The 21,402-nt window shown below is 46.6% G+C and overlaps 1 protein-coding gene across 1 annotated transcript in view; it reads right to left on the minus strand.

Annotated features, from left to right (window-relative positions):
- The window catches only part of CERCAM (cerebral endothelial cell adhesion molecule), a 31,396-nt gene extending 12,221 nt beyond the window's left edge, over positions 1-19,175 (minus strand). Inside the window, exons 1-9 of the mRNA XM_056860174.1 lie at positions 19,163-19,175; positions 18,830-19,055; positions 10,469-10,579; positions 9,673-9,790; positions 8,695-8,829; positions 5,847-6,051; positions 3,906-4,025; positions 2,928-3,004; positions 2,061-2,167 (exon numbers count right to left, since the gene is read on the minus strand). Of these exons, the coding sequence (XP_056716152.1) occupies positions 2,061-2,167; positions 2,928-3,004; positions 3,906-4,025; positions 5,847-6,051; positions 8,695-8,829; positions 9,673-9,790; positions 10,469-10,579; positions 18,830-19,055; positions 19,163-19,175 (1,112 nt within the window). The remainder of the gene's footprint in view (positions 1-2,060; positions 2,168-2,927; positions 3,005-3,905; positions 4,026-5,846; positions 6,052-8,694; positions 8,830-9,672; positions 9,791-10,468; positions 10,580-18,829; positions 19,056-19,162) is intronic.
- Positions 19,176-21,402: the final 2,227 nt, after the last annotated feature.

A 21,402-nucleotide genomic window follows, 5' to 3' on the forward strand; every position in this document is an offset into this window, starting at 1 on the left:
ACTCATCTGGAAGAGTGGGGAATGAAACCCAGTTCTCCAGATTAGAGTCCACCACTCATCTGGAAGAGTGGGGAATGAAACCCAGTTCTCCAGATTAGAGTCCACCACTCATCTGGAAGAGTGGGGAATGAAACCCAGTTCTCCAGATTAGAGTCCACCACTCATCTGGAAGAGTGGGGAATGAAACCCAGTTCTCCAGATTAGAGTCCGCCGCTCATGTGGAGGAGCAGAGAATCAAACCCGGTTCTCCAGATTAGAGCCCACTGCTCTTAACCACTACACCACGCTGGCTCTCATTAAGAGGATAGAAGGGAGCGGAGCTATGTCACACCTCACCTCCTTCTCTAAACATCCAACATCAACAATCTCGATGGGGCACACATGGCTATTCCCATGTAGGAAGCAAAAAACCTTGTGGGGGGTACTTTGACAGGTAGCAAAGCAAAAGAACCAGCCATTCATTCCCAGCCAGGGGAATGCCAGGAGGGGATTCTCGGTGGTGGCCTAGTTCTCACAGGTGTGAGGGAACCATACCTGAAAATGTAAACCAGACTTTACAGATATCAAAGGCTGCCCACCCCACTATCACCCATCCCTCCCTCAAGTTTCAGAGACAAGGTGACAAGAGGCCTGGGCCTTTTCTTAAGGCCTCAGATATTCTCTGGGCCTTTTCTGTGATTCTACATGTCCTTTGGAACTCCCTCCCACTGGACATTCGTCAGACACACTCCCACCTCTCTTTTCAGACAGCAAGTGTGAGATAATTTACCTTGGTCCACCTTGCCTTCAGCAATCAAGTTAAGCCATCATTTACTGCCGTTTTGCTTAATATGATGCTGTCTTTGAGCTGGGGTTGCTGCTATGTGGTTAAGCTACTTTAGCTTACAGTTTTTTAGATCTGACATGGATTTAATTGGAAATTGTTTTCGGTCAGCTTCTATTATAAACTGCCTTGGGAACCGCTATGGTTGGAATGTAGTTTATAAATGTAGCAAATAAATAAAACTCTTAGCCAACATTTCCTCTTATAAACACTTCCTCTTATAACAGCATCCCAGCTTGACAGCATACATGGGTAAAGCCCATGACAACCCAGTATAAAGCTTACTGGGTGACCTAGGGCTGGTCATTCTCTCTCAGCCAAACTTACCTCACAGGTTTGTTGTGAAGATAATATGGAAGAGGGGAGGGGTACTTATGACAAAAGAAGAAAAAGGAAATAACTTAACCCCAAATGAATTGAACTAAGAACCAAAAAGGTTAAGACATTATAAATTTATGGGCTGGATATGTATAAGTTTAAAGCCTAAATCTAAACAAATATAGGACAATATATATATTTATTACAATGTTCTTTAAAACACATATCCAGGCCCATATGATAGCCTCACAAATGTGCATAAATACAAAGGACCGTTATTGACCCTGACCAAACTCGTTTTGGCCCATTGGCCTTCTTCAGTGGTCAAATAATATAGATATTAAACATACAGAAAGGCTCCAGACAGTAAAATAATATGTACATAATCTCTAAAATAGACCAAGGTGAAATGTAATAGTAATAATAGTCTGACCAAAGGCAGAAATATTAAACAGAGGTATCTTGCTCTGCTGCCATGGTCAGGTACAGATATCCTAGACGGTGATTCAGTTGTGTGCCTTTCTCTCCTGGTCAAAGAATGGAATGATGTCTGGAGCCAATATTCATGCAATAGGTGTACTTATGCCACCGTTGAATATTTTTGTATATTTATAGTGCATTTTTATCTCAGTCACAAACAAACACATGCCTTTATTGGCATATAAAAAAGAGGAACATACATTAGGATAAATCCGAGTACAAATAGATAAATTTGGATAAAACAATCCCAAATCAGCCATTAAGGAACGGCTACATACCATTCACGATAATTGATTGCTAACTGCAAAAACCTTGCAACTGATTCAATTATTTTGGGGGTTTGGGTGGTCATAAGATAGGATGTCCTGATTTTATCAGCCTTTCCCCTACAAAAATATTTGAGTATACAAACATAAATCAATCAAAAGCATCCCGTCACCTTCCATCCACTGCGTTTACCACCTGGGCGTCAATCTCCAACTCAGAGAGGGCACTCAGCATGCGCTGCCGCCGGTCTGGACGCCGTGCCAAGTTGATGAGGAAAATCTGAAAAGAAAACATGTAGATGGTAGCCGTGTGAGGGCAATGAGACAGTGGGAATCCTGCCACAGCTGGAAACCAACCAGCCCTGGCGGGTTTGCCAGTGCCTTCCCCAGTCATCTTCCCTTTACCCTTCACACAGCTTACCAATGCACAAAACAGAACGGCTAAATTCAAGTTCAGTAGCACCTTAGAGACCAAGAAGATTTTCAGGGTATAAACTTTCGAGAGTCAAGGCTCATACTTGAAAATCCTGTTGGTCTCTAAGGCGGACTCGACTTTAACTTTTCTACTGCAGACCAACACGGCTACCCTCTGAAATTTTTCTGTTATATGAAACAAATGCACCTTTTGCTTTTTAATCAGAACAGGTCTGGCTAAGACAGAGTCAGTGAATACATCATGCAGAATAGAGCCAATAGCAGTAGGCAATACTGGAGACAGTGGCCCTGGATTTGGGAATAGGGGTGTTATATCAGTACCCCTATTTTCATCTGTTAAAGGCTGGAAGGATTGTACTTGGGTACCGGCAGCCCCATATATTTATGCTGTACTAAAATAATTTTCAGGAAATGATTCACACCCAGGAAGGCTGGAGATTTACTTTAAAAAAAATCTGAAAGTCAGCTTGGAGGGTCCGAAAAGGGGAGAAGAAAAGAGGTCCAACTCCTGTAACATCACAGAATTTAATCCACTCCTACAGCCAAAATCCACAAATGAATGCAAAACACACCCTCAGTTCACTCCATGCCCACAAAGCTCTTACCTCATCAAATCCAATTTTAGTAAGATGCTTTGGGGCGAGGTAAACATGCCTGGAGGGAACCATGGGGGGACCATCAACTGCAAGAGACAGAGAACACATGGAATTGAGGCAAATGCAAGGTGTAGATGTTCTGCGCTTTAAAAACATACTAAAGTCATGTGCCAAGAAAGCCGGTCTAAGCAAAATTGCATTTATGCATTTTATTTTGCATATTTATTCCACATCTAATAGCTGGGGAAAGCAACAAGTTGTTCTGGGGTGGGGGGAGAAATACACTGAAGCCTGTCCACTGAAAAATTATGCTTAATCATCCTCAGCTCGCTCGCTCGCTCTCTCAAATTCTGCATGATCATACAACAAACAGACAGGATCAAATCTGATATGCACATTCTTCTTCCAATGACTAGGCACAGGAAAATGCCACTGACCTGACATGTGTTGGGCCTAACTTCTCTTCAGCCATCTAGGCACAAAAAGACAAAGGGAACTTGTGGCATCTGGGCCATATTCTGGCCATGTAGTAGGGGTCACTGGGGGTGTGGGGGAGGGAGGTAGTTGTGAATTTCCTGCATCGTGCAGGGGGTTGGACTAGATGACCCTGGTGGTCCCTTCCAATTCTATAATTCTAACCAAATGAAAGGCTGGCTCAAATATTATGGCCCAGAGATATGCGCAAAACCTCTCTCTCAATCAGACTAACACATCTCAAAAGAGTTCAGTGGTTGGACTAGCAGCATCACAAAGTACAGTTTACTAAGGATAGTAAACAGGGGCTCCATTGAAGGTTACAGCTTGAACACTTACCTTATTGGATTTTCAAACATTGACAAGTCTGGATTTCCCCAGAGCAGGAAAAACTGAACAACACATATAGTATCCAGGCCAGATTTCAGCCAAAAAAAGTAATTTTGATACCTTTCCCTCCCACCGATTCAGCTAAAATGTGTTTGGAATGCATTTGGGGGTGAGGCTGCTTACCCATGGCCTCCAGAATAAGGTGCACAAAGTTTATGCGTTCATCCTCCAGTGTCTGATGTGACTTCACAGGAACATTGATAAAGCCAAAGTGCTCCTGGTTACTCAAGTATATCTGGACTCCTGCGCGTGAAACATAAAGGAATCACAGGCCTTACTACATAGGCAATGCAGGCACCCTGCACTCCATCCCATCTCATGCTTCCATGATTTTCCAAATGATTCTCACTTTGGTACCTTTAACACAGCCCACTGGTCCTCTGTGCCTTCCCAGATCAAAACTATATTCCCAGGAAACCAAAAATTCTACACTAAAAACTATACAAACAAACCTTCAACTGATACATTTTTCCTTTTTTAGTTCATTGCTTTCATGCATCTATCTTCGTGAGCTTTGGCTTCCCAAAGCTTATGCCACAATAAAGGTGCTGCAAGAGCCAGCATGGTGTAGTGGTTGGTAGTTTGGAACAGTGGACTCTAATCTGGAGAACCGGGTTTGATTCCCCACTCCTCCACATGAGCGGCGGAGGCTAATCTGGTGAACCGGGTTGGTTTCCCCACTCCTACACACAAAGCCAGCTGGGTGACCTTGGGCTAGTCACAGTTCTCTTAGAGCTCTTTTAGCCCCCACCTACCTCACAGGATGTCTGTTGTGGGGAGGAGAAGGTGATTATAAGCCGGTTTGATTCTTCCTTAAATGGCAGAGAAAGTTGGCATATAAAAACTAACTCTTCTTCTTGGTTACTTTGAATAAACAGGAACATTTGCAGCCCTTTATTCCAACTCCAGCAACTGACTTGTCCAGAGATCTCTGGAATCGTTAGTGAAGGGGGATACAGAAGTAGCAGCAGAGGAATCAATTTAAGGATGGATAGATTAATAAGGACACAAATAGATCAGGAAGTGGGGTGGGTGGTCGCGGCACACAGAGCTACAATAAATTTGGAGGTAGCTCATCTCAAGTAATTTTTAGAATTTGAATTCCTATACACAAACACAGGAAGCTGCCTTAGTCCATTGCTCCAGACTCAGACAAAGACCTTCCTGCCCTGGATGGGCCAGGGTAGCCTGATTAGGGCTGTTGATTCAGTAAAAACCGAACCCAAAAAATACAGAAAAAATGTAAATATGGTAAAATTTGGGTTCGGGTTTACTGAGTCCGCAAAATCCGGGAGATTGGCAAAGCCAAATTTGCCATTCCTGAAAAAGCAGGATAAAAATCTGGCTTTTTCAGGAATGTCTTTTCGCGGCTCCTGGGGGGCATTTTTTCAGGTAGATGTCCCAAATTTTCAGGGTAGCTAGAAGGGACTCTCCTTGCAAGAACCCCCAAGTTTGGTAAAGATTGGGTCAGAGGGTCCAGAGTTATGGGGTCTGGAAGGGGTCACCCCCATCCTCCTCCATTGAAAAGCATTGGCAAAGTGGCTGTGTTCAGATGCTTTCGTGTGATCTTCGCAATGTATCTCAATGGAGAAGCCGGGCTTTAAACGGTGGAAAGGTTTGTCCCGAGCCTCCATAGATTGTGTCTCTACCTTTACCTGCTGGTGGAAGAAGGTAACAGAAGAGGACAGATGAATTAGGTTTCTAAGGAGCCTTACTCGGGAGGGAGTTCCAGAGCTTTGATGCCATGACTGCCTCTCCCAGGGTGCAACCCACCGAACCTCAGAAAGTGGGTACACCCAAAACAGGGCTTCTAAATATGATCATAATGGTCAGGCAGATATGTTGGTCCCAAACAATATAGGGCTTTCATGACCAGCACCTGGAGTTGTGCCTGGAAATAAATAGGAAACGCCTCTGCCTAAGGCCTCGGAGAAGCACTGCCAGACTGAGTAGACAATATTGACCTTGATAGACCAATGGTCTGATTCAGTATAAGGCAGCTTCATGTGTTCAGTGCCCAAATGTTTACCCTTAGTACCATTAACCTCTCCCTCCTGCTCTCACCTGCAGCTTGACAGGAATACGCAAAGACAATGATGTCATCAAATGGCCAGGTGTAGCTGGGATGGGGAGGGTGAAAGGCCAGCTTAGCAGTCTCGCCCTTTCGAAGGTCAATCAAGAAGGCAGCATATACCATGGGGACTGCGAAGCATCCAACACGCTGCCGGTTCTTGGTGGGGAAATAGTCCGCTGTCCTGCGATAATAACCCTGTTGCATGCACACAAAAAATTAAGATTCCATGACTCATAACACAAGTACTATCACCACCCCAGTAACAGTTTGATCCTACCCAACAAGAGCCACTCCACACAGGTCTTGCAGAGCTTTCAAACGAGGCTGAGATGCCATGGGGAGACATTCCTCAGCCTTGGCAGAAGGTGGAGGGGATCTACCAGGAAACATTTTCTCTACCACCTCAGCACAGGGATGGAATTACCAAAAGAGAAGTCTTAGAAGACCTACAGTCATGGAAAGGCAGCAGAAGAGGTTATGGGCCCAGAGTCCAAGAAGGCACATGATCCAGAAACCTTGCTGAAGCTAAGTAGGCCAGGGTCTCAGTGCCTAGATAACAGACCTCTAAGGAACCCTATGAGCCCAGATTATGGTTGAAAGGTACATGATCTCATTATCTTCCTTCAAGATGCTCAGAGTAATAGGCATTAGGTTTTTAAGGAGCCTTACATACAGGCCACAAACCTGTAAAATTGCAGAGCTAGAATGTCATGAAACAGCTGCACAGCATCCTCCACCAAAATATATATGGGGCTTTTTAGGGAGAAATTGGCACCATGAATCAGGCCAAGAGTCAACTGGGAGCCAACACTGGGCACAGGTGGCCCATTTACTGGCATAGTCTGAAATTTGCACCCGGCCACGAATGAGATCTTTCTTCCAGGCTTTTCCTCTTTTACTCAAAAAGCAATCAAAGGATCTGTGGGCCGCCCTCGTGCAGGACTAGCTTGCTTTATTTCCACTTCTTTAAGCATAAGCTCAATTGACCTTATTTTGGCTGATGAGTTGGCGCTAGCAGTTAGAGTAAACCTGACTTCTTTCCCGCTTATTTTATTCACTGTTTATATTCCTCCTGCTAGATCAAGTAACACTGCTTGAAACTGGGCCCATCTAGGAGAACTATTTGATGACATCAAAAACAACCACCCAACTATTCCAGTTCTTATGGCTGGTGACTTTAATGCCCGAATAGGGCCGGATGATAATACTCTCTTCCAAAATCTTATAGGGAATTTTGATGAGTCTTTCCTGAGCTCCCTATGGTACACTAGAACTTCCAGGGACTCGGTAATTAACTCTTCCGGCTTAAGTCTGGCCCAATTCGCTATTCAGAGAAACCTAATAATAGTATTGTCGAAGGCTTCCACGGTCAGAGTTCATTGGTTCTTGTAGGTTATCCGGGCTGTGTGACAGTGGTCTTGGTATTTTCTTTCCTGACGTTTCGCCAGCAGCTGTGGCAGGCATCTTCAGAGGAGTAACACTGAAGGACAGTGTCTTTCAGTGTCAAGTGTGTAGGAAGAGTAATATATAGTCAGAAAGGGGTTGGGTTTGAGCTGAATCATTGTCCTGCAAAAAGTATCAAAGGTAATGTGCTAATCATTGTCCTGTAAGTATCAAGATAATGTGCCAATGAGGGTGTGGTATGTTAATATGGAACCATTGTATCCTGAAGTGATCTGTTAATGTGTGAAATCCAAGGCTAATCTGCATGGCTATTGTGGACTGTAGTCTTTGTTAGTCTGGAGGTTTTCAGGACAGGAAGCCTGTTTAAATTCATAAACATCAGCACAACTTTAACAGAAAAGAAGAGAGTTTAGGAATGAATAAGGCTTGGCTTCCCGGGAAGAGGAGGGGGGTCTTTAAACCCCTCTGCGCTGCCTGCACAGACAGCGCAGAGAGGCTTGACAACCCACCGCCTGCCTTCCCGGGACTCCCGGGAAGAGGGGCGGGGGGTCTTTAAACCCCTCTGCCCCCCCGCGCCTTCACGGGGCTTCCAGGAAGGTGCGGGGGGGGGGCCTTTAAACAGATCTGCGCCTTCCAGCTGGAAGGTGTAGATCTGTTTAAAGAGGCCCCCCCCCGCGCCTTCCTGGAAGCCCCGTGAAGGCACGGGGGGGCAGAGGGGTTTAAAGACCCCCCGCCCCTCTTCCCGGGAGTCCCGGGAAGGCAGGCGGTGGGTTGTCAAGCCTCTCTGCGCTGTCTGCGCAGGCAGCGCAGAGGGGTTTAAAGACCCCCCTCCTCTTCCCGGGAAGCCAAGTGGTTCAAGATGGTGATTTAATAAAGGGAACAGGGCTGTGGGCTTCACTACAGTGCAGCTCTCCAGGGTCTCAGGCAGAGGTCTTTCACATCACCTACTTGTCTAGTCCCTTTAACTGGCGATGCCGGGGATTTAACCTGAGAACTTCTGCATACCAAGCAGAAGCTCTACAAACTGACCCACAGCCCCTCCCCTGATGGCACTTAACACATTTAACACACACACAGTTCTATTACTTCATTTATGAGATATCTTCTTCTATTGATTGCCCTGATCTGGATCTCATCAGACCTTGGAAGCTAAGCAGGGTTGGCCTTGGTTAGTATTTGAATGGGAGACCACCAAGGAAGTCCAGGGTCTCTACGCAGAGGCAGAAAATGGCAAACCACCTCTGAATGTCTCTTGCCTTGAAAAACCCTACGGGGTTGCCATGAGTCAGACGCAACTTGACAGCACTTTACACACACATTCTATTGATCGTACTGACTTGTGTTGTGTAATATGCCTTGAGTCTCAATGAGAAAGGCAGACTATAAATAATGTAAATAAATGAATAAAGCATAGGGCCCATCCAAGTAGCCTACCTGAGGAGTGATCCCACACCAGAAGTTGGAGTAGTAAGTTTGGGAATCCAGCATGGGTGCAATAACAGATTTGTTTTGTGCCATGAGGAACTTCAGAGTCTGGTTGTTGGTCAGGATGCTGTCCGTGTCGGTGAACTAGGGAAGGAATTTGGAAAAGAAAAAGGAACACATATTACTTCAATGGAAGCCATGGCTGGGAAGTATGCCCTGCTGAGGGAGGACGGGAGGTACCGCACACCCTTCCAAGAGAGAACATCCAGGCAGGCGGTAAGCCTAAATGGCTTTGAGACTTTGAAAATGGCGGTTCCTGGAGTGGAAGATCAGTGGTCAGGTGAAGTAGAAGGACAGAGTTGCCCTTTTCTCCAGAGGAACTGATCTCTGTAGTTTGGAGATCAGCTGTAATTCCAGGAAATCTCTGGGCTCCACTGGAGGTTGGCAACCCCCTAGAAGGATGGAAAAAGAGTATGCCAGAAGAAGAAGAGTTGGTTTTTATATCCTGCTTTTCTCTACCTTTAAGGAATCTCAAAGCGGCTTACAATTGCCTTCCTCCCCACAACAGACACCTTGTGAGGCAGTTGGGGCTGAGATAGTTGAGCGAGAACTGTGACTAGCCCAAGGTCACCCAGCAGGCTTCATGCGGAGGAGTGGGGAAAACAACCCAGTTCACCAGATTAGAGTCCGCCATTCATGTGGAGGAGTGGGAAATCAACCCCGGTTCTCCAAATTAGAGTCCGCCGCTCTTCACCACTACACCACACTGGCAGGGGAGAAACTGGCCTGGGGGAGAAAGAAAGAGGTTTCTGAAGGATGTTCTGGGGAAGGCCAGGAAATGAAGTAGACCACAGGTTGTGAAGTGGAATGGAGGGACAGATGAACACAAAGTGTGTTCCCCTAGACAGAGTGTCGGCAAGAGGGTCCAGGAAACCTGAGCTAGTGTTTCCCTTCCACCCCCCATCTCCCCTTGCTGGATTATCTTACCAAAATATAGTCAGCCCTCTCAGCCCGGGCAAAATTCAGAGCTCCCTGTTTGAGCTTCATTACATGCTCAAAGCGCTCATCAGTCCAATGCTTGGGCCCAACTTCATCAGCATAAGAGCTACAAAAGACAAGCAACAGTTTACACTGGTTAAGATTTATTCCCTGGAGAGGGCTGTGGTCCTAACCGCAATCACAACATCAGTAATTAACAAATTTATTTTTAAGTTATTTAAATTTATTTGAGAGTCATCTCCAGTTACTTCTCTGATCAGTAGGATTCCTGATGGCCTGTCTCACACAAGGATTTTATTATTGTTATTGTTATTATAACCAAAAAAGGGAATACAAATGGTTAACTGGGAAGCTGTTTGGGGCAAGTAAATCCTTAATCTAAATAAAGGGGACTATATGCTAATAAATACAGCAAGGAATGAGCGATCTGATTATACCCAACTACCTAAAAAAAAAATTCTAATGGCAATATCTAACTACCAAGCAAAGAAGGAACTAATACATCAGTAAGCTACAAAAATCTAATCATAACAACCTAAGAAATAAATGATGATACACAAATTAAAACAGTGAGTACAAAATGCGAGAATCAACAGCTAAAATTACAAGGGGGATCCAATAATTTCAACATATATACAAAATGTAGAAGGATTTTTTTGTATAACCAGAGATTCAGTTCAACCTCTACAGCTCGCTGGCTCTCCTATACGATCTTCCTTCTGTTCTGCATCTACGCTTAGAAAAAGCATTTCTTGTGTGATGTGGCCAGGCCTTCCAGCCTCACCTGGGACCATCTTCCGCTCTCCACTCAATGTGTCGGTAGTGTCCCTCCATCGCCGTGAGCCATTCCCGAAGTATTTCTGTTGTGTTGTCCACGTTGTGATCCGTCGCACACCTGGGAAGCCAAGATGCAAACCAGAGGTCAGTTCCTCCCGCATTGTTCAGTCTCACCTGAAAGACTTAAGAACTGGAGAAAAGCCCTGGATCAGACCAAAGGTCCATCTCGTCCTGCCTCCTGTTTTCCACACTGTCCACCAAGATGCCCTCAGAAGGCCTACAAGTAAGGCATAGAGCTCCTCTGTCTTACCAGCTGGTTGTTGCTCTTCAATAACAAGTATTGAGAGGTATAATGCCTGCAAACATGGAGGTTCCATTTGTAGCCATGGTGGCTGGTAGCAACTGACGGAGAGCCAGTGTGGCGTAGTGGTTAAGAGCGGTGGGTTCTGATCTGGAGAACTGGGTTTGATTCCCTGTTCATCCACATGAGCGGTGGACTCAGGAGAACCAGGTTTCATTCCTCACTTCTCCACATGAGGACTGGGTTTGATTCCCCACTCCTCCACATGAAGCCTACTGGGTGACCTTGGGCCAGTCACAGTTCTCTCAGAACTCTCTTAGCCCCACCTACCTCACAAGGTGCCTGTTGTGGGGAAAGGAAGGAGATTGTAAGCCACTTTGAGACTCCTTAAGGTAGAAAAAAGCAGGGTATAAAAACCAACTCTTCTTCTTCTCCTCTCCTCCATAGGGTTGCCAACCTCCAGGTAGTAGCTGGAGATCTCCTGCTATTACAACTGATCTCCAGCCAATAGAGATCTGTTCACCTGGAGAAAATGGCCGCTTTGGCCATTGGACTGTATGGCATTGAAGTCCCTGCTGTCCCCAAACCCTGCCTTCCTCAGGCTCCGTCCCAAAAATCTCCAGGTATTTCCCAGCCCAGAGCTGGCAACCCTACTCCTCCATAACTATGGCAAATCCCCTTTAAAAACTACCTAAGCTAGCGGTCATCCCTACAACTTGTAGCAGCAAATTCCCTAAGACAATTATATGTTACATGAAAAAGGATTTTTTTTAACTGCCCATCAGTTCTGCCGGGAACCCCAACGTCTGCCTCAACAGCTGAGAGAGACCTCAAGGGCAGGGTAGGCCGTCCAGATGGTTTTGCGCCATCTCTGAGAGCCAGAGGAATGTGGGGAAGCGCTTCCTGGAAGCGCCATGTAGACCCTATCCTGGAGAAACAACTCTACTCCAAGACTGGGTGGCTCCCCCCTTGCACACGGACCAAATCCCAGCAAGGTGGGAAAATATTTAAGATTTATAAATGGTTTTTTTAAGTTACACTAGGATTGCGTCCAGTCTGCCAGTGAAGATTATCTTCCTAAACTCGCTCTCTGTGCCCTGCCTGCAGATGAGGGGCGGTGGCAACCAAGGACAGGGCTTTTCTTTTTCATTGGTGGCCCTTCGTCTTGGGAAAGCTCTTCCCCCTTAAGGCTCCCCTGGCACCGACCCTACTCTCCTTTAGATGCCAAGCCCAAACATTTCCATTGGCCCAGGCTTTTAATGGAGGGGCTCCATCTTTTTAAAATTGTTTTATGGTGTGAGGGCAATTTCACAAAGCTCATCTTGGCTTCTGGCTGTTCTGGCTTAGGTTGTTCTTACGTCCTGGCTGGGTTTTACAGTTGTTTATTTGTTTTCATGCTGTGTTTTATGATTTTATTGTACTATTTGACTTTATGAACCATTTCAAGCAGGTCTCTGGAGAATGTACATTCTAAATAGATAGCCTTGTCAACGAAAGCTCAATTTAATACCAATGTACGTGTAAAAGCAAAGCCTACAATTATCCCCTTTTTAAAAAACGAGTTAGTGATTCTCTATAATATTCAAAACCAGTTAGCAAACAAACTGACTCAGTGGCCACGTTGTTAGACAAAATGCTCGGTTAAGAATTATTATATGGGGGAATTAGCATCCAATAACCGGCACTGGACATAACCTGCAGGATCTAACCTGTGTCTCTGGTTCACAGGAGGGGTCGACCTGGCCGTGGTTCCTTGGTTGCCTGTTTCGTGGGACGGGATAGGAGCCCTTTCAGTGGCAGTTCGGGCTGGCCGTCATGTCTGGAAAGGTGGTGGCACGCATCTGTTGGGGTTGCCATGACCAGTCTGGGAGATTGGCATCCTGTTTGCTTACAACGTCACATCACACCAAACCACTAAAGGCTGCTTTACTATATAACGAAGAACCCCTCTGACGAACATCTTTTGAGAAATAAATAAATAATGTGCTAAAACCATAAGTTCGGAGACCAGGGACTGCCAAATTATTACTGGTGCTGGATCTAGCTTCTAACTCCAGAAGACGTCATCCTGTATCTCTCCAGAATAAATAACGTCATTAATCTTTTATTCCTGTTTTGTACTGGTGTGGTCTAATGCATAAAGAATTCAGCACTGACTTTCTGTTTTTTATTTATATAGACAATTATATCCTCCCCCCCCCAATGCAGCTTCCCCCCTCTCCATTTTTATCTTCACAACAAGAGCACTGTAAGGTAGGAGAGGCTTAGAGAGAGGGACTATCCCAAGGTCACACCATAAGTTTCCATGGCACAGAGAGGATTCAAACCTGGCTCTCCCAGACCTTAGTCCAATATTCTAACCACTCCACCAGGCAGGCTTCTGCAGAAAATGTCTCCCACTAGACATGTGAATGATCACATATCTGATAAGTAAGAATTGTTTCCTGCGCCCAAAGAGGGTCTGTTCTTTTTTTAAAATGACAATTCTTGTCTTTAAGATTAAGACAAGCAAACAGAAAGGAAAGTGATGAAGCAGGACTGTCTGTATGCAAGGAGGCATACGTTCTCTGACTGCTCCTCTCCAAAGAAAGTGGGATTTTGAAACCTATGAACATACAAAGCTGCCTTAAAACAAACCAGACCATCAACCAATCTAGCCTTACCTTGTCTTCTCTGGCAGTGGCTCTTCATGGTTTCAGACAGAGATGGATCTTGCCCAACACCTACTCCCCACCACCTCCAGGTGGTGGCTGGAGATCTCCTGTTATTACAGCTGATGTCCAGCTGATAGAGATCAGTTCACCAGGAGAAAATGGCTGCTTAGGCAATTGGACTCTATGGCATTGAACTCCCTCCTTTCTCCAAACCCCACCCTCCTCAGGCTCTGCCTCCAAAATATCCAGGTATTAACCCAGAGCTGGCAACCCTACCAAGATCCTTTAACTGGAGACTCCAGGTATTGAATCAGAGACCCTCTGCATGCCAAGCTCATGCTGTACCACAGCGTAGCAGCTCCTGCCCCCAAATCAAATCAAGCCCCCTACTTCTGAATGACTTCCTCATCAAATCTGCAAGCCTGATTTATTGCATGTCATGCTGCAGAGCCAGGCTAGTAAAAGTCTGTATTCATCAGGACTTTTATGAAGTGGTTGGCAAAGTTGGCTTCTAACAGGCTTGATCTGGAAGCAAATGAAACGTCACATTGGCCACAGTAACTCTGCACATGTCTCTAAGAACCAGCTAGGAATTCTACAATTACAGTCTGCTGTCCTTGTCTCTCCCTGGCCAATTGCTTGAAATGACACGTTCGTTTTCCAAATGGCCACCCCATCATCTTTCAATGTATTTATAGCTTGTGGTTTGTGGCCTGGACTCTTTGTAAAAAACCAAACCTGCATTTGCTGGGATGTCCACTTTCTAAGGAGAGAGGGGCTGTGGCTCAGTGGTAGAGCATCTGCTTGGCATGCAGAAGGTCCCAGGTTCAATCCTCAGCATCTCCAGTTAAAGGACCAGGCAAGTAGGTGATGTGAAAGACCTCTGCTGAGACCCTGGGAAGCCACTGCCAGTCTGAGTAGACAATACTGACTTTGATGGACCAAGGGTCTGATTCAGTGTAAGTCAATTTCATGTGTTTATGAGTTCACCAGGAGACCACAGGCTCAGTTCCTGCTATCTCCAGTTAAATGACTTCCAGTAGCAAATCTGGGAAAGAACTTTCTCTGTTTGAGACCCTGAAGAGCTGCTGCCAGCCAGAACAGGAAATACTGAACCCTATGGATTGACTAGGTATAAAGTAGATTCTTATGTTCATAAGGATAACCGAGCATTCACAGGAAGGGGCACGAAGAAGCTCGCAGAAGAGTTCTCCTTTTCTATCCTACTTTTCTTCTAAAAAATAGCATTCACAGTGGCTTATAAATCCAAAATCCAAAATCAATAAAATGATCTAAAAGACAGTCCTGTAACAGCAACAACAAAGCAGGTGAAAGCACAACAGCACTCAGTCAAAGTAGCATGTCCTGCTTTTTAAGCACACGAACACACACACAATGACAGCAATTTAAATGGTACAGAAAAGAAGCTACAAAACAGGGGCTGTCCCTGGTAAATAGGAACAACTGGGGCATACTGAATGCAAGTGTGTAAATGTCATGCAAAACAGTCCAGCTCCATGTTTCCTCCAAGGAGTTCTTGTCGGTGTACACGGTTCTCCATTTAATCGTCACAACAACCCTGTGAGGCAGATTAGCCAGAGAGAAAGTCACTGGCCCAACATCCTCCACTGGAGGAGTGGCGATTTGAACCAGGGTCTCCCCCATCGTCTCTAACCACTATACCTCACAGTTCAGCCTTCCTCCGGTGATGCCCTAATCTTATTTCCCTGTTCAATCTACAATTACTGCCAGCAAAATAACAAACCGTCAGTCTTGCTCAGTTCAACAATTTTTGACAAGCCAAACACAGCGTGTCCAAAAAACATTCCAGTGGGGAAAAAAATCTTCTAAAAAAAGAGAGAAGAAAGTAGGAAAGGAAGAACAGAAATGATTCAATAAACACCAGACTACATAGCAGAGCAAGGAACTCTGGATTGCATCTACCATGGGCTGGATTCATCTGCAAGACAGATGGAAAATCATTTGGGCTCTCTTTAAAAACGATTTATACTAGTGGAGTAAGGTTTCCTACAAGCTATTAGAAAAAGACTATAAAACATGCCTGCGAGGAGTAAATTTTGGAACAGAGGAGAAAGGGAATCCCAAAATCTCACTGAAGATTGGAATGGGTGGGACGAGAGATCCCGGAGAGCTGGCACCCTTGGAAGGGAGGGGGAATCTGCAGAGTGACAGGGACAACTCTCTGGGTGTGGAACGCCATCCCAAAAGCTGTGCTTACCCCCTCTATCTGTCATCCCGAACAAGAGTTCAGTGTAACTCAAAAACCTTGCTAGCCTGGCCTGCTGACCCAGTGGGTTGTCCAAAAAGATATCATCAGAACTATTTGAGGATTCTGTCTGTATCTGAGGATCAGAACAGCAATTGTTACCGCAACCACAATGTTGGACGGTAGGCCTCATATTTACAAGAGAATGCTCTGACTTGGGGAGGGGGGGCACATTAAAGAGAAAACAATAGTCGTTTCCATCAGCCCCTGTTGCATCCGGAAGTATTGCTGCCAGCTCAGCTGACAAGTTGGCGGCAGTTTGTGTTCCAAAGACATATCTCAAAAGTTTAACCACTTTCTAGGCCCGTGTTGGCGAACCTATGGCACGGGTGCCACTTCCGGCACGCGTAGCCCTTTCTGCCGGCACGCACGGTTCCTCCAAGCCGCTGGCCTTTCCGGCTCTGCCCCACCCCGGATGGGGGAGGCTGTAGCCCAGGGGTGGGGAACCTCCGACATCATTGGCGGTGGCCCCCGGACTCTCCCACAGAAGCTGCCGCCATTGCCACTGCTGGAGCGTGCGTGGCCGGCCAGGTGGGTGGGAGAGCGGGGAACAGAAGCCGAGCGCTCACACTCGGCATGGCCGGCGGCTTCTCCGGCGCCCTCTGGGCCTGTGCGGGCGGAGGGGCATGGCTGGTCGGTGGGTGCGAAGGAGGCGCCCTCTGCCCCACCCTGCTCGCCTCTCACAAGCCTGCCGCCGCGCCCCAGGGTGGCAAATCCAAGGCAAAACCTCCCATGCATAAATGGCCTCTTTCTTTTTCTGTCTCCCTCTGTCCTTTTCTTTCTCTCCCTTGCTCCATTTCTTTCTCCCTTTCTCTCTCTTTTTCTTTCTTTCTCTCCCTCCCTTCCTTCCCTTTCCCCCTCCCTTCCCTTCTTTCCTTCCTTCCTTCCTTCTTTCCCTCCAGCAGCTTCTCCGGCACCCTCTGGGTCTGTGCGGGCGGAGCGGCGTGCAGTCCTATTCCACCTTTGAAGTGCCCACAAGCTGTCCTCCAAACACCTTTCCATTTGTCTTAATATGTAAAGAGAAAACACTAAGGAACTAGTTGCCAATCTCCAGGTACTAGCTGGAGATCTGCTATTACAGGTGATCTCCAACCAATAGAGATCAGTTCCCCTGGAAAAAATTGCCACTTTGGCAATTGGACTCTATGGCACTGAAGTCCTTCCCCAAACCCCACCCTCCTCAGGCGCCACCCCAAAAACCTCCCACTCATGGTGAAGAGGAACTTGGCAACCCTAGCCTCTCCCTCTGGGCCCCCTCTGGGAGTGGTATTCAGGTTAAATTGCCGCATTGGCACTCGGCGATAAATAAGTGGGTTTTGGGTTGCAGTTTGGGCACTCGGTCTCTAAAAGGTTCGCCATCACTGTTCTAGGCAATGCAGCTCCCCCAGCAAAACACAACGCCCCCTTCTACAAACTCCCCAGGACCCAAAGTTATGTTTTGACATCCGCAACTAACTCAGTACAGAAACTCACCAGGAATCATCCTCGCACAGATACTGAACAAGACTGGATGACCCTCGAGGTCCCTTCCAGCTCTATCTTTCTACGACACTGCTGGAAGCACGCAGGGATGGACTTCCAAACTTTGTGTAAAAGTCACTCACATAGTTCCCAACTACACATCCCCACACTCCAGGGAAAGCAGAGTTTACCGGGCTTCCCAAATCACATAGGAATTCCCACACGCACACTCCCCAACAGACCCTCATTGTAATGAGTACAGAAGAAACAGAAAACCGAACCTTTATTGGCATTTACAGTAACAAAACAAACAGGTAAAGCAGCTAGATATGGATCTAAAAAAAATTGTAATGAGTACACAGATGCTAAGTGTTTCATGCAGTAGAACCTTCTCGGGGGCAATTTCTGGGCGGGGGGGAATAAGCAGTGTTAGTCTGTAGCAGCAAAATAAAGCAGGAGTCCAGTGACACCTTGGAGAATGAAAGAATTGACTGCGTTAGTCAATCAAAAAGACAATGATGAATTTGTCAAGGAGTGGGAGGCGTGTATTGTATATTGTAGTGATGAACTTAATATGAAAAATGTTAAAGGCTATGATTTAGTCTAATTCAATTATTAATAATAGTTAAACTATAGAAATAAAGGAATGAGGAAGTTAAGTAAATTTTTTGTTGAATGTCATATAATGAATTAGAAGATAACAGCAAAGAGGATAACGGAGATAAATTAGAGATAGACGAAGGAAGAGGGGAAGTCCAGTAGATTTAGATGTTAGTAATACATACAGTATGTTAAACTAAGGACTGGAAGAGATTAAAGGATAATGTTAACTGAAATGTATAACAAAATAAAAAAAATTATGAAAGAAAGACAGACAGACAGACAGACAGACAGACAGACAGACAGAAAGAAAGAAAGAAAGAAAGAAAGAAAGAAAGAAAGAAAGAAAGAAAGAAAGAAAGAAAGACGGACAGACAGAAAGACAGATGGACAGATGGACAGATGGACAGACAGAAAGACAGACGGACAGACAGAAAGACAGACGGACAGATGGATAGATGGACAGACAGACGGACAGACAGAAAGACAGACGGACAGACAGAAAGACAGACGGACAGGACAGATGGACAGACAGAAAGACAGACAGACGGACAGACAGAAAGACAGACGGACAGACAGACAGACAGACGGACGGACAGACAGACAGACAGACAGAAAGAAAGAGAGAAAGAAAGAAAGAAAGACAGATGGACAGAAAGACAGAAGACAGACAGACGAAAGAAAGAAAGAAAGAAAGAAAGAAAGAAAGAAAGAAAGAAAGAAAGAAAGAAAGAAAGAAAGAAAGAAAGAAAGAAAGAAAGAAAGAAAGAAAGAAAGAAAGAAAATGATTCCGGGGTAAAGCTCAAGTCCCCAGATGCCGAAGCACAGGGCCTGAGCCACCCCACACTGCAGCCAGGGTCTCCCAGCTCCCCAAAACCCACCTAAGCGCCATCTGTGCCCCAAACCATCCACAGCCGCAAACTCACGCCCAGGTACCAGCCCCTCCAAACTGACCCCTTCCAGGGCTCCCTAGCCTCAAGCGGCCCCCCTCCCTTGGGCCCTGGGCCCCCTCCCAGGGGTTAGGGCGGGGGGCAGCTGCGCAGGGCGGGGGGGCGAGCGCCTTACCAGAGGGAGATGCGCTCCTTGGGGTAGTCGAGGCGCTCCAGGGCCCCCAGGTAGCAGGGCAGGCAGTGCTGGGCGTTGCGGGCCACGATGGCCAGCACCACGGCCGGCGGCTGGGGCGGCTGGGGCGCGGAGGAGAAGCCCCCCGCGGAGCCCAGGAGGAGAAGCGGGGCGCAGCGGGCCAGGAGCGCCAGAGCCAGCATGTTGACGAGGCTGCAAAGCTGATGGGCTGGGGGGTGGGTGGGGGGAGATCGGAGCTGGGGAGGGGCGACGGCCAGGAGGGAGGGGCCGAGCTTGGGGTTAGGAGGGGGGGTCGGATCCTTTCGCTCCACGAGCCTCCCGCCCGCATTCCCGGGCACGCAGCCTTTGCCCAGCGCGGGGCTCGCCAGAAACCCCGCGGCCGGCCGGAGTGCCAACGTTCAGACCTAGTTGGAAGGGACCACCAGGGTCATCTAGTCCAGCCTCCTGCCCAATGCAGGAAATTCACAACGACCTTCCCTTCCTCCACTCCCCCAGTGACCCCTACTCCATCCCCAGAAGATGGCCAAGATGCCCTCCTTCTCATGATCTGCCTCCAGAAGATGGCCAAGATGCCCTCCTTCTCATGATCTGCCTCCAGAAGATGGCCAAGATGCCCTCCTTCTCATGATCTGCCTCCAGAAGATGGCCAAGATGCCCTCCTTCTCATGATCTGCCTCCAGAAGATGGCCAAGATGCCCTCCCTCTCATGATCTGCCTCCAGAAGATGGCCAAGATGCCCTCCTTCTCATGATCTGCCTGTGCGTTAAGTGCCGTCAAGTCGCTTCCGACTCACGGCGACCCTATGAATGAAAGTCCTCCAAAATGTCCTATCTTTGACAGCCTTGCTCAGATCTTGCAAATTGAAGGCTGTGGCTTCCTTTATTGAGTCAATCCGTCTCTGGTTGGGTCTTCCTCTTTTCCTGATCTGCCTAAGGTCATAGAATCAGCATTGCTGACAGATGGCCATCTAGCCTCTGCTTAAAAACCTCCAGGGAAGGAGAGCTCACCACCTCCCGAGGAAGTCTGTTCCACTGAGGAACTGCTCTGTTAGAAAGTTCTTCCTAATATCTAGGCAGAAACTCTTTTGATTTCATTTTGCTTTAATTTAACCTGAAACATCAAGCCAATGATCCCGTTCCTCTGAGCATATGCAGCATGCCTTTCTGCCCCACTGCGTAACCAAAGCTGGCTGCACACAAGAGATCCTCAGGCCAGGACCCAAGGCAAAGCCAGGCAGTGCAATTCCTCATCAAGAATTCGGCCTAAGACATTTCCCCCCCCCCCAGAAACACAGGGTTTCGAGGGGGGAGGGTAGAGGGGGCATGTCCATTTTAAGGATGTGAACATTTTAGGAACAGGAACCATTCTTGTGAAAATGATCACTGGCAAACGGCGCTCCCCAAAAGCTGTGTTGGCGCTCCAAATTCCATCGTCTGGCCCAGCAAGTTCCTTCCACTCAGAATTCCTGGTGGAGGGTGTTTCTAGATCGCTTGTCACCCTGATCATGTTTAAGTGCTCCTGAACAAATACATCTGCCCGTAAGCTGCTCTGATGACTGTGAACATCCTTAAAGTTAATTGAAGAAGAAGAAGAAGAAGACGACGACGAGTTGGTTTTTATATGCTGACTTTCTCTACCACTTAAGGAAGACTCAAACCAGCTTACAATCACCTTCCCCTCCCCACAACCAGCACCCTCTGAGGTAGGTGAGGCTGAGAGAGTGTGACTAGCCCAAGGTCACCCAGCTAGCTTCATGTGGAGGAGTGGGGAAACCAACCCAGTTCACCAGATTAGCCTCTGCTGCTCACGTGGAAGAGTGGGGAATCAAACCCGGTTCTCCAGATCAGAGTCCACCGCTCCAAACCACCGCTCTTAACCACTACACCATGCTGGCGCCCAGGAGTTCACTGTAAAAAGCTTCTCAACTGAAACATCACTGTTCTTATTGATATTATATGAGTTACATTCAAGTCCAGAAGAACTGTAGAGACCAGCAAGATTTTCGGGGTATATGCTTTCAATAATCAAAGCTCTCTTCATCAGATACAAGTAGGAATGGAGATCTGATCCTTTATATCCCAGTCAGAAGGTGGGTGGGGTGTTATATTAGGGCTCAGGGATCTCCATTCCTGATTGAAGGGAGTGGAGTGGCAGAGAGCGGTCCTTGTTCTAAGATCTGAAGATGTAACAAAAATGCCTCGGTGAAATGCGGAAGGGTAGGCAACTGTTGTTTCAAATAACTGTTGGAGCATTTTATACCCAACCTTTTATTTTAAAAAGTTCTAGGAGCCAAATCCCACCAATTGCTATGGAAGAAGACTATACAGGTTGAGAATCCCTTATCCAAAATTCTTGGAACCAGCAGTCTTTTGGATTTTTGATTTTTTCAGATTTTGGAATATTTGCATATACATAATAAGATATCTTGGGGATGGGACCCAAGTCTAAACATGAAATTCATTTCTGTCTTATGTACACCTTATACACATAGCCTGAAGGTAATTTTATACAACATCTTTAATAATTTTATGCATGAAACAAAGTTTGTGTACATT

Source organism: Euleptes europaea, chromosome 14, assembly GCF_029931775.1.
Source record: "Euleptes europaea isolate rEulEur1 chromosome 14, rEulEur1.hap1, whole genome shotgun sequence".
Lineage (NCBI taxonomy): Eukaryota > Metazoa > Chordata > Lepidosauria > Squamata > Sphaerodactylidae > Euleptes > Euleptes europaea.